The sequence below is a fragment of the Coturnix japonica genome, chromosome 5 (assembly GCF_054131305.1).
Source record: "Coturnix japonica strain WE chromosome 5, WE-NBRP24, whole genome shotgun sequence".
Lineage (NCBI taxonomy): Eukaryota > Metazoa > Chordata > Aves > Galliformes > Phasianidae > Coturnix > Coturnix japonica.
Genome location: NC_140667.1, coordinates 3,572,510 through 3,585,499, shown reverse-complemented (window position 1 = coordinate 3,585,499; position 12,990 = coordinate 3,572,510). Strand labels below are relative to the sequence as shown.

At 39.5% G+C, this 12,990-nt stretch overlaps 1 protein-coding gene across 19 annotated transcripts in view; it reads right to left on the bottom strand.

Annotated features, from left to right (window-relative positions):
- The window catches only part of NAV2 (neuron navigator 2), a 181,309-nt gene that overhangs the window by 6,067 nt on the left and 162,252 nt on the right, over window positions 1-12,990 (bottom strand). For all 19 annotated transcript variants that reach the window (XM_085548133.1, XM_085548132.1, XM_085548131.1 and 16 more), the window contains 11 exons: window positions 11,007-11,179; window positions 9,063-9,216; window positions 8,433-8,592; window positions 7,607-7,707; window positions 6,664-6,759; window positions 6,071-6,239; window positions 4,561-4,796; window positions 3,315-3,469; window positions 2,822-2,893; window positions 2,234-2,430; window positions 1,858-1,976 (listed from right to left, as the gene is read on the bottom strand). In XM_085548133.1, coding sequence (XP_085404259.1) covers window positions 1,858-1,976; window positions 2,234-2,430; window positions 2,822-2,893; window positions 3,315-3,469; window positions 4,561-4,796; window positions 6,071-6,239; window positions 6,664-6,759; window positions 7,607-7,707; window positions 8,433-8,592; window positions 9,063-9,216; window positions 11,007-11,179 — 1,632 coding nt within the window. The remainder of the gene's footprint in view (window positions 1-1,857; window positions 1,977-2,233; window positions 2,431-2,821; window positions 2,894-3,314; window positions 3,470-4,560; window positions 4,797-6,070; window positions 6,240-6,663; window positions 6,760-7,606; window positions 7,708-8,432; window positions 8,593-9,062; window positions 9,217-11,006; window positions 11,180-12,990) is intronic.

The following is a 12,990-nucleotide window of genomic DNA, read 5'->3' as shown; positions in this document are numbered from 1 at the left end:
CTGGAGTATGAGCAATCATGGCAAGAAGCCACAGAATCTTTGGGCCCTTTTCCTTGGTGCTGCATTCCATATCAATACATTGAGCAGGAAGAACAAGGCTGAGGTGTTTTGTTTTTGTTTTCAATAACCCTGTAATTTTCACATCACTGTTTTGAGGAACCAAAACCTCAGCAGCTCCAATGGGAGCAATTATTGAAAGGATCCCTTTGGCTCGCTTGTTTTTGACCCAAAATAGTTCTCTAAATGAGAAACAGAAACATACAAATAGCTCGGTTTAGGTCCAGAGAGATCAGAGTGAAATCAGCAGTCCACCCTTCCTTTTTGGCAGGCGATTTCATATGAGAGGATGTGTTCTTAAAGGAGCTTTTGTGGGTGTGGGGGACAGAAAATAGCCCAAAATGGAACACACATTTCTAGCATTAGCTTGTTAATTAGTAGGGCCCTGGCTGCTCTTTTGACTATGTGAGTTCTATTCTTACCCACAGACAAAAGAGGAATTTCAGGGTAATTGAAGAAATAATTTTAAAGACATGAGTTTGGGGAAACTGGATTGAAGCAGATAAAGAATCCAAAGCAAAAAGGGAGAAACCGAAATCCTCACTGCACTTAGAATGCAAGCCATTCAGAACACCTAAAGGAAGATGAAGATAGCAGGCAAAACAAGGCAGGGCAAAGAGAGTTTTATAACTGTGGTTAATCTCATCATCATTTTCCATACCTACTGATCAGCCTACTGAGAGCTTCAGAACACTATGACAAGCCCAAGCATCATTGTAGATATGTTTGTTTGTTTGTTTTGTTCCATTTCAAGAGGAAACAAAATCATTACATTTGCCCTTTTCACATATTTTAGGTCTAAAATATCACTGGCTCCTATTACTCTCCTTTACAGGGACTCTGTTATAGGAAATTTTGTGGTAAATACTTTGTGTCACACCCCTGTGTGCATTCCAAACACTGATTATGTTCCTTACACCAAAGTGATGAGGTCTCCAGGCCCTGTCACAATCCCAATGGTGATGCCCCTACAATGGCATCAAAACACAAGCACACTTTACACTTCCCATCTACCTTCAACCCTTTGTTAACCTTCCACGCTCACGTTGTGACCCAGCTTTCTATTTCTGCATGTGCAATCTTGCGTTCTGCTTCACTGCAAAACAAGTGGTTTTAAAATGAGCCTGTCCACTAACAGATGCTGCCAGGGCAAAGCTTCAGGTTCCATTTGTCCTGGGTCTTCATGTTACAAAAATACAGGCAATTTTCTCACAGAAAAAAAAAAAAAAAAAAAAGCTTGATTAAAAATAATGACTTTTATGTATGCAATACCCAAAATTTACTGGTATTTGGTTTTGCTGTCGCCACAACAACCTTTTAAATTACGTGCTGCTATTTTTATTCTGAGAACTGAAGAAGCAAGAAGGTCATTCTTTCCATAGTTGCTTGGCAAGTAAACCTCCCTTTTAAGCCTTCCTCCTGATTCCAACATGCTTCATAGTCACAGAGATGCTAAGAATCGTATGGCAGTGCCCCAAACTATCCAAGCTGCTAGAGTGTATGAATGATACACAAAGAACAGACAATCAAGTGATGAATTCACTACAGGCTCTGAAAGAACTATGAAGAGCTCTACTTGAAAATTCATCCAGTAGATTGAGAAATAATCACTATTTGATTGTTCTCCCTGAAGTTAACGACAACTTGGACTATGTTCTGACCGATGTGCTGGTATTTTGTGTGCAAAGTCATGTCCACAAAGTTATATCCACATAAACCTTTGTTGCTATTCAGCTTCATCTGATGCTGTGTTGCCCTCTGTTACTCAAGACTAATGAGCTTTGATTTCTGTTGGCTTACCTGCAGCCCTTCTCTAACTGCCTCCAGGAGATATGGGATGATGGAGTAGTTCCATAAGTCAGTAAACCAAACTCTTGAACCATCCACATCTATTGGACAAGAGAGGAAGAGCCGTGGACCTGGGAAAGGGAAATTCAGATATTATACTCAAATCACTGTGACATGAAACAAAATAGGATCAAATGACAATTTCCAGTTCTTTAGAGAAAGAAGGCAAGGATTGGAGAACAAGAGTAGCAATCTGGTGAAGTGTTCTCCCTTCAGAGGTACAAAGAAATACACGAGGTACATTATACCTAATGTACGAGGAAATAAAACATACACATTGATGCATGTCTGGAAATGCAACTCTTGGCAGACTGGGCAGAACACTTACCGATAGTAACATCAGAGGAGCTGTGAGCCTCCAAGAACTTGTTCAGATGTTGCCAGACCTTTGGAATCCAATCAATAATTTTAACCAGCTCTGCATTTCTCATCCTGCCGCTGATCTCTGTTTCAATCAGTTTTCTCCTCAGGAAACGGCCAAGAAAGCCCTTGACTGGCTCGGTGTGGTTAGCACATAGCACCCATCTGTGGCAGAAGAGGAAAAATGCTCATCATTATTCTTTAATGCTGGAGAACAAAATCATTATCGTCATATTTCAACCTTGTTAAGAGAATCAAATATCTAAAAATCCTTTGAGAAGTCAAGGTTTTATTAACTGCAGTTATTAAAATAATAGAAGGTGTTGTGCTAGGGGACATGGTCTAGTGGGAAATATTGGTGGTAGACAGATGGTTGGATTGGATGGACGTCTTTTCCAACCTGTGATAACATAAAGCTACAAGGTTAGGGCAGCAGCTACTAGGGAAATGGTATTTCTCTCCTATTTCAGATGAGAAGAACAACTTCAGGTGACCCAGCAGCCATTACTCTTCTGTGAGCCTGCAGACAGAAATGAGAAACATGAATAAACAGTACCTGAAATTATGGTGAAGTTGAAGATTCGGTGTTGACGAGGTGGCTTGGTTCATTGTGCCAATAATATACGGACTGTTAATAAAAACAAACAAAAAAACAGAAGTAAATCAAACCTGTAAACAAAGTAAGTAACCAAGTAGTGAGATCTTAACATTAAAAGGGTTATTCAAACTTTTTTGTGTGTGTGCAAGTCAAAAAAGGCTTCGTACTTACAACCAGATTCTCAAAAGCTTATGAGAACATCAAATTCTGACAGCAAAATGGAAGTTTTGGAGCAGCATCTTCCACTAAAAATGGCTCTTGGTACTAAAGATCTACTGCACTAAATGAATGCAAATTACCCAAATCCTCTATTATGTTTTAATTACCGATTATGGAACTGATTATAGATCAATCTAGATCAATCTAGACTTCCTTTTTCAGGTCATACTTTGGAAATGTCATTCTTGGACTGCATTATTGGGATGTGGAATGAGTTCTAAGCTCTCCTTACCATTTGTGGTACTTGCAATTTAGAAGTCCATTGAAGATTTCTCCTAGGGAGCTAACATGATGCAAGTTGTCCAGAATAATAACAAGAGGCATATCTACAGCATTATTTTCACTATTACATTGATCTGCCAGGTTGGACAGGTATTGACGGAGTTCCTGCAAAGCACACAATGAAAACAAAATCCAAACATTAACAGAGCCTTCACCAGATGTCTTGATAAAACAGTTAAGATCAATTAGCTAGTGATGTTGCTGAGACAGCTAAAGCAAGAGACTGTTGTCTCTTGCACACTTTCCACAAGGAAGCAGAAAAATCTGGGTTTCCTTCCCTTTCTTAGGTTATACTGAACATCCAGAGAAATGTATGAGATAAGGACCTAGAGGGGTTAAGATTCTGTCTTTTCATTTACTTTTTCTTCTCTTTTCCCCCTCATTTGTGCTGTCCTAATATGACATTTAGAAGACCAAAATGCATTTTTCTTCTTCGGGAACATACTGAAATCCCTATACACCAAACAAGACAGGCACATTCATTCCAGCTAAGCTTGTTCTCTGGTCTTGCAACTGTGCTTATATATCAAAACCAACCAGACCAAATCGATCTGGTATAAAGTACTCCCCAGTAGAGGCCAAATGTAGATGCCTTCAGTAAGAATGATGAGCTGAGTGCTACTGCAGAGTGACTGGGTGTAGCCGAAATGCTCTCACCATCTTTAAAGCAGAAACTACACAGTGCATCTCTCAACCATCCCTTTTCCCCGAGCAAGATTTGCCTAAGGCCATCAAACATGCTGCTTTTTTATTACTATTATTTTTTAACCTGGACATTCACTGAAGGTATATTTGGCAAAAGCAAAAGCGCATAAAAACAGAGACATGCCTTATGAGCTCAGGAATGTGTCTGGACAACAGTAACCACAGAGACAACATATGCAGATCACCACTGCTGATACCTGCAGCTGCAGGAATTCTGACAGCCTGCAGATGCATTCCACGTTTTTTGGGAAAAACATTCACTTGCAACAGGGATTTCTTAAGTTAATAAGAACTTTATGCAGGCATTTAACTTCCACAGCAACCCTCAGGCCACCTGAAAACCCAACACCTTTCAGTGTTCAAATACACACCTGGAAGCCTGCTATTTCACACCCATCACCGGGTGAACCCACAGTTCAAACCTTAAAACCTTAAATATTGCTCCTTTGGGGATTATGGTACCGCACGAGCAGTGATTTCTGTGTCCTCACCTTACTGGACTTATGGTCCACGTTGAAGGTTGCAATAATTCCGTCAGCCAGCTCCCTGCCCTCCCGCAGGACCATATATTCAGACAGCCGGTTTGCTAGGTATGTTTTACCAGTGCCACTGGGGCCAGACAAGATAATTCGCCGGTGTTCCATCAGGAGAGAGACATAGCGCTGCAGTATGGGCTTTGGGATCAGTGACTCAAACACCAGGCAGTCCAAGCTGTTTTCACAGATACCTGCAACAGTAAGAGATGTAATATTTGTAGGAGTTTCTATTTTGTATCCAATTACCTGCTTTTTGTTGTTGTTTCGATCCAACCTGACCAAGCAGTTTATTACTTCACAGGGAAATCCCTTCTCCTCCTTGCTATCTCTCACAACAGGGAACAACACATATAAAGACATACAGAAGTGAGCTGTGGGCTTCCACCTGGATTTTCCTTCAGCTGTCCCAGCGTCTCACTGTGTACTTGGAGTGAAGATTTAGGTTGGATATCAGGGGAAAGTTCTTTACCAGGAGAGTGGTGAGGTGCTGGAACAGCTGCCCAGTGTGGCTGTGGATGCCCCATCCATCCCTGGAGGTGTTCAAGGTCAGGTTGGATGGGGCCCTGGGCAGACTGAACTGGTATTAAATGTGGAGGGTGGTGGCCCCACCTGTGGTGGGAGGTGATCCCTTGGAGTCCCTTCCAACCCAATCCATTCTATGATTCTATTTCAGGCTACACCTTTCACCCATAAGCCATCTGTTTTACAGTATTTTGTCACATGCAGCACACATTCATCCAGAATTTACCTGTTTACTTTTGAATCACTAGACAAAAAAAAAAAACAAAAAAAAACAGCTATCATCAACTCCCCCTGATTTCCCAAACACTTCTAATTAAAATCCTTCTCTGTCTGCTGATAGCTATCTCTTCTAACATAAAACTCCTACTGATAAGCATTTATGCTATGTCAGCAATCACTGAGCCACAGAATTGGCTCAGACAAAACACACGGTGCTTCAAAATAAACAGAAGAAAGGGAAGCTGGCAGATCAGACAGAGAAATGTTTGCACCTCGATGGTTACCTGGAATATTAAATATTTATATAGGCAGCTTTATACCTCAAAGGTGCATGTGAGTAACTGTTTTCCCATAAATTGATTAAATACATTCATATCTGATTGAAAAATGTTATCATGTATGCTTTAGTCATTTCCAAACGTACTTTGCTGCTGAAACAATTCTGCTGTGTTGCCTGTGGTGTGATGTGCTCTGCAGTACAACTTCAGACACCAATTTAAGGGGTCTAGAGAAAGCTGCTAAGACTAGAATTATTCCTATTATTACAGACTGAAGATCTACTAAAATCATAGACTCCAAGTGCTGCCTTCATCAAATGAAAACAGAACGATGAGTAATTAAAAGAACAGGAAAAATAAAGACAATAAAAACTTTTCTACTCTGAATTTTTTGACATGGTATGCTTTGATAAAAGTGTAATTACCCACTGATCTAATGGCATTACCTTTGATGGTAACCGAAATAGTATTGTTTTCTCCCACCAGGTAGCCACAGGGCAACAGCTCAGGTGTCTCGGCACTATTTGTGCGTTTGATCTCTCCAATGCTGTATCCCAGAACACTGTCTGAATTCAGCCCCAGCTGACTCACTGGATCCACGTGAATGATGTACTCCTATGGTGAAGAAAGAAGGGGAAAATTTACGAGGCATTGAAATCGCTGTGCCTGTAGGTAATCACACTGAGTTAACTACTGCTCAATGCTGTACAAAGCCTGTTCAAAATAACACACTAACCCTCAAACATAAAGCATAGTGAATCAGCAAGTAACTGCTATATGTATATATATGTGCATATATATATATATATATATATATATATATATATATATATATATATATATATGTGAGGAAACCATGGAAAATAAAGTTAGCAGACTTGTCTCAAGTTATATATCATTGTACAACTCAGCACTGCTTGGACATATGCTGAAACACACACCAGAACATACATCTGAGCCTCTGTATAGATATCCTGTTGTGAAATACTGCGTGAATACTAATAACAATCAAAGCAGAGAGCAGATGTTACTTACTGACCTTAAACAACCGTCTAACAACACCATCCAGAACATCCCATTTGGTCTTCCCACTCACTCCAATGCAGCCTATGAGGAAGGTACGAGGCCTTGAATCCTAAATGCAAACAAACATGTATTCAACTTAGTAAATAAATCCTAATGGTGTCAGTCAAGTCTGCTTAAGTTTAAAATCTTGGTGTGGTTGTTACTTCTTTAACTTACAGCAAAATCCGTATTCCCCTGTAAGATTTTACAGTGTTGGGAGACTCAAACATAGGGAATATGTCAGTGGTACCCAGTGATAAGCTAAAGGCATTTATTAATAAATCCACAATCAAGGTTGGATCTAACAAGTATTTGTCTTTGTGGCCTATCGTTGCTTCTAGCATTTCACTGTAACTTCCACTAGATCATCTCCATTATTAGCTCATGTTTTATTTAACCCTAAGTAACACAAAAGCCTAAGAGCTTTGTGCAGCTTTTAACATATGAGTTTTAAATATACACCCTCCCAATGTGCAGATTAACTCCCTGAAGCTGAAAAATTGACCTGGTTTTCAGAGATTCTGAAAAGCTTAACTTGTAACATTATCAGCTCCATCACCGACACATGGCCTAGCAGTCCTTCATTACTGACATAGGTTCACGGCCAGTGCTGATGGCACCATTAAGAAACTGTAAAGTAGAAAACCATTGCAGATGAGTCCCATGAGACAACCTGAACTGGTATTGTTGGCTTTCAGCATTTCTACAGAAGTGAGAATTCAAGTGTTTTGTCTATCACTACTAACACTCCGGTAAACTATTTTGCTAAATATATATATATATATATATATATATATAAATTTTAAACAATTTAGAAGTACTTTTCAACAGAAGCCTCCAAACCGGGTAAGAACACAGCAGAGAATTCAAAGGCAAAGTCACTCATATGTCAAAACTCGGGACAAAATGCAACTTACCTCCTTCCATTTCATTTCATCCTGAAAGCTGACAACTATTTTGACATGTCTGCCTCCTTCCTTGCGGGCAGAGCCATCACCAGTGTCATCTAACAGCATGTCTGTGAAGAGAAAACATGAAAAGCTTCAGAGCTATATCTTAACAATGGAAGCTATTCTGCTATATGCTAACATTTCTACTGGAGTCAAACACAACACATCTCAGCTTCTCATGCCTGGAGGTAAAGCATAAGAACCAGGTTCACTGACTTCCTTCCAAAATACCAAGGTCACTCTTAAAAGAGATAGTCTGTTGTATTAGGCGTGCACGAACACTCGGGATGTAATGCGATAGGCCCTCCCCTGCTTGGTTATGCATATGTAGAAGGGGTGTAGATGAAGTGGAAAACATATGTAAGGGACTTACAGAGTCAAATAAACGCCATTTTATTGCTCACCACATTGCTGTAATGAACAGCGTGTAGTTTGGTTGTGGCCGTCAAAGCACCTTACTGAGGGACGTGACTTATGAAGTTACCAGATTAAGGTAACAATGGTCATCAGAAATTATTAGTCAGTTACTTTGCATTTTCCTTCCTACAAAATATTCCCCATTCAAAGTTTCTGAACGCAACGCTCAGCAGCTGAGGTCATATTTGGACAACTCCAGTCTAGGGTGTAGCGAAGCTATGATGACATTTTAAAAGAAGGCTTAATGCCAGCTCCTGACATATTTCCACACTTTAGCTGCTAATAATTTTCATGCTTTCATTTTTCCATGGCTAACCAAACCCAACCTTCCCAGAGCAGGATAAAACCTGCCCACCATCTTTCTCATTAAACTCACCGAGACTAGTTGACTCCGTGAGGTTCAAACTGTGTTGAGAGAGGCCCACCGAATGTCTCGGAGAGGATGAAATGGAAGCCTGAGACTGAGCCCTGCTACAGCTGCCATGGTTTTCAGATTTCAGTCGGTCATTTTCTGCTTTTAACTTCTCAATTTCACTCTTGAAAAGACAAATCAGTAGTTAGAAGGCATGGCAAAAACACTCTTAAAAAGAGAGCTGGATAAGCAACTTCAGAAGATACAGTAGTTTAGTAGGAATGTCATAGTCACATTATTTTAATTTACCGTAACACGTTAATAATTTTAATTAGTATAACACCCCTTCCATAAAACTTTTCAAAGTGTTTTAGAAAACTTAAGTATGTGGGAATTCACTAAGCACTGAAGAGCAGCTACTTCAAGGCAGATGGCTTGGGAATTTTTAAAGAGTCCAATAGAATGGTTTCCCCATTGCCTTCTCAGGTTGGAACATATAAGTGCTGCAGTATTGAGGGAGGGAGAAATCATGAGCTCAAGCTTTTTTAATAAGCATTTGAGAACTTCACATTCACCTCCCTTCAGATGTTTATTGTGTGGTGGAATGGCACAACATCGACATACACTTTGATATGTAAGGTGGTTGTTTCCTACCTGCATTCTGTTCATTGCTTCCCGAAGCTGGTCAAGCTGATGAGCAGAGCTGAGGGCTTCTAGACGAATGTCAGTCAACTTCATCTCCTTGTCTCTTAGTTCATTGCGTAACTGCATGACTGTTTCTGCTTCACTGTCTGTGCATTCAGAAATGCTGGGAAAGAGTGAAAAGGAGACACTGAACTATAACACATGTTACTTCTTAGGTGGTGCTTCACCAGCAATTAGTAATACAAGAGGAAAGAAGTACCACTTTTTACTCTACAGGGAGTAGATAACAGTTCAGGCTTATCTCATTAGCGATACTATAAACCAGAAGAAAAATAAGCCATGGAAACAAAGGAGACCAAAAAAAATCTCATTTGTGGTAGTTGTCATAAACTAACTACTTGAAAAGCAAAATCTAAGTAAAGAAGGAGGTGCAGGCGCAAGTAGTAGCAGCAGTTGGCTGAAGATTGATGATTTTACAGAAAGATTTAAAGCCCACCAGGTGTGAGCTTTAAATGTTCCCTGAAAGATTCTGGAGGGCTCTGGAACTCTATACACCTATTCAAGCATGATAAATTCCCATCTGCTTTAAAGCACTCATGCTCAAAACATTTTTGGTGGCATTTTAATTCCCTTCTCCCACAAAAAAAAAAAAAACCACCGCAAAATAATCTAGATGAGTAACGTTTCAGCACATTCATAAGTGAATGTATACAAAGATGAACTACACAGCTGCATGCTCTGAGGGATGTTTCGCCTACAATGTGTCTCTTTAAATCAGGTTAATGAGAGAAGTTTTCTCCACCAAAAGCTGGTATGCCAAAATACATGCTTTACTTTTGCTCTATACTTCCCTCAGTTCATGTGTTTACTCTTTTTCTTGTGTTTAGGCTTTTTGCTTTCTTTCCAAGATGAGAAGTATGTATTCTGCATTTTCACTGAGGAGGGATCATCTTGAACAATTTTCTGGCCTCAGAGTTCTAAAACCCAATTTGCTGCAGTCACCAAAAACTCAATGAGTTCCATTCAACAGAATGGAGAAGCTTTAAAAAATTCAGGCATATCACTAAACCACGCCATTTGATCTTCAGTAAATTCTTACCTTTATCTGAATTTGTCAATTTAACTGGGGACTCCATTACTGCAGATTATTATAAAATATATTGTCTTTAGCCCAGAGAGAAAACAAAACACCAGACATGGCTTTGTCGTATCATTAGCAGCCAGAGATCCAATTAGTTCTGCACTCCAAGGTCATTCCTTGCTGTAAACACTATTCATACTCAGCATGTTTTGCAGAGGAAGCTCCCCAATGAAAAATTAAGCTATCCTACAGTAAAGATGCAATGATTTTTAGCTTCCCGGATGCTAATGCAAAGGTATGAGCTTGAAAGTCAGCTTACATGCCTTTAATTCCCCGAATACATAAATTAAACTCTTTTATCTTTCCCTGGCTTCTCCTTATGGTACAGAACATTCAAAATAAATCCCAGCTGAAATGTTTGCTCTTTGCTCATTGTTTTGCCATTATGAGGGGGTTAAGGACTTTATCAAATCTGCTTACCCAAACACAGCCCCTCTCTGGGAGATAAAGCAAGTACTGCTCAAGAACAGGACCAACCAGTAGCAGCAGACCAGCACAGATGTACAAGACTACCCTGCTTGGCCCACTATGTCTTCTGCTGTGGTCTGGTTTTAGCAGTGCAATAACTCAACAGCTGTCAAACTCTTGCAGTCCTTTTACAGATTTGCAGATTCTTGTTCAGAGGAGCCAAACAGGACGGGATGTTGTAAGATACACTTTGCCATCATCTGTTTCTAGAAAGCAGCCTAGAGATGTCCCATAAAACTAGCACATAAAATGCTCAAGCAAAGCATTTTTCTTTTCTCTAACAGTGTACTAAGATGCTTTCCAGCCATTTTTCCATTTAAAAAATAGAAACAAAAATAACTTACAGAGAATTGGAATGAGAAGCTCTCAGCAGCGGTGTCGAAACAGTAGAGTTATGGTGCGGTAGCTTTGGTGATGAAGGTAATGAAGAATCTGTCATCTCCTCAATATCTGAATGAGAAGATGCTGACTTGGGAGACTTCTTTTTACCAAAAGCTTGCTTGAAGGAGCTGCGTAACTGAAAAACAAGACCACAGCAGTAGGCACATCATGAAGAATGCATCCAATACGAAAAGCCACAGAGCAGAACTCCAACATGCAAATATTCCAAACAATAAAGCCATACTCACAAGTTATTAACAGAGCTAAAAGAGAATAAAAAAGCTTTTATTTCCTTAACTACTTTGTGAGATTAATAAGGTCAATAGGACTGGACATCAGTACTTCCTATTTTTAATTTTTTACAGCAAATTATGTTCAGTGAAATGAGCAACGGTGTAACAACTTGCAGCTATGATATAATGTGGCTCAGACGAGGTTAATGATGCTGAAATGGTTAGTCATGTAAATGCATGGGTTAGCTTCGTATCTCATAGTTTAAAGTAGGTCTTCCTTACCTCATTGACCTGCCAGAAGAAGCACAAGCAAGAGGAAGTGGGGGGAAGGAAAAAAGACAAGTTTTAACAGATAAAGCCCGTAATAAGGAAAGCTTTGGATTTCTAAGACAAACATGACCAACAATCAATAAAGTACGAGAGTTACTTTAAAACTGGAACCCTGTATTTTCTAAAAACAGCTTCTTCAAACAATATACAACCATTTTTTGCATTACTTGGAGAAGATATCAGACCCAGGTCTCTTTAACTACTACAGCTATATTTTCCCCTTGGCTCAGATGGAACGTTCTAGCTAACAATCACTTTCATATCCTGCTTTTCCTTTCAGGAACAGGTATTCCACCAAGTGAAAATATTGAAAACACTGAGTTTTCTCTACACACCTGCAACTCATTTTCTTTTGAGTGTGCCTACCATTTACCAAACAGCTTAAGCAATCCATCTAAAGCTATCTCAAAATTACATGTTGTAAACAGTGCTGCTAAATATTAGATGAAAGCTATTTTTACATGAGACGAAGTCTAATGAGAAATGCTGAACATCTCTTGTCTCAGCTCTGAGAAAACAGCCATGTTGCTTCTATACATAACAAAAGGTTCTTAGTAGAGAACAACAGCAATGTTTGTGAAATTAACTAAGTGCGAGTGATACTGCTATGTTCTGGTTTAATTTCCAGTCTTCATTTTATACCAATGCATTCATATTTAACACAATCAAAACACTGTTCCGTCTTCTTCATTGTGTTTCCTTCAACTTCTTTAAAGAGTTGTGTGTTAAATGAGAAGTGTAGGCCAACGTAGAGACCTACTACATGACAGTGAGAAACTAATGTAGAAATATCACAAGTTTTTACCTTATCTAAAGCTTAGTGGTTAATGAAGGTTTGTCACAATAACTAAAAGTGCTGCCAACAATTTGAAGATGCAGCAATTTACCCTTTCTATAATGAATGCATAACCCTGCACAAGGAAATGACATTGCTTCAGTTTAACCAGTGCTGTTATGAGGAGGGCAGCAATACTGCAGTTACGGAAGAGCTAACAAGATATTCAAATGAAACAAGTGTGATAAAAGAGAAAAAAACAAAAGCCTGCTCAAGAAGTACTTTAAGTACAAGAGGTTTCATAAACATTTCCAAGGGGATACTGTACAAATACATATCAGACTTTCCCAGCTCAAGCCGCATTTTGTAGCTCTAAAGAAAAGATCCCTAAAGAACCAGGGAGATCTAAATTCAGTGGGAGGGAAGGGGTGGAATGATTCACTGGCTACAGTATGGGATCTAGGGACTTTAGTCCAAACTACATTCAGACTAGGTCACTAAGGCAGTTACGGTCTAATTCAAAATGGAGCTTAATACATTGTACCTTTCCTCCAGTACATGGTACCTTGTACACAGTACAAGATGAGCAAAGAAGGAAAAATGGGAAAT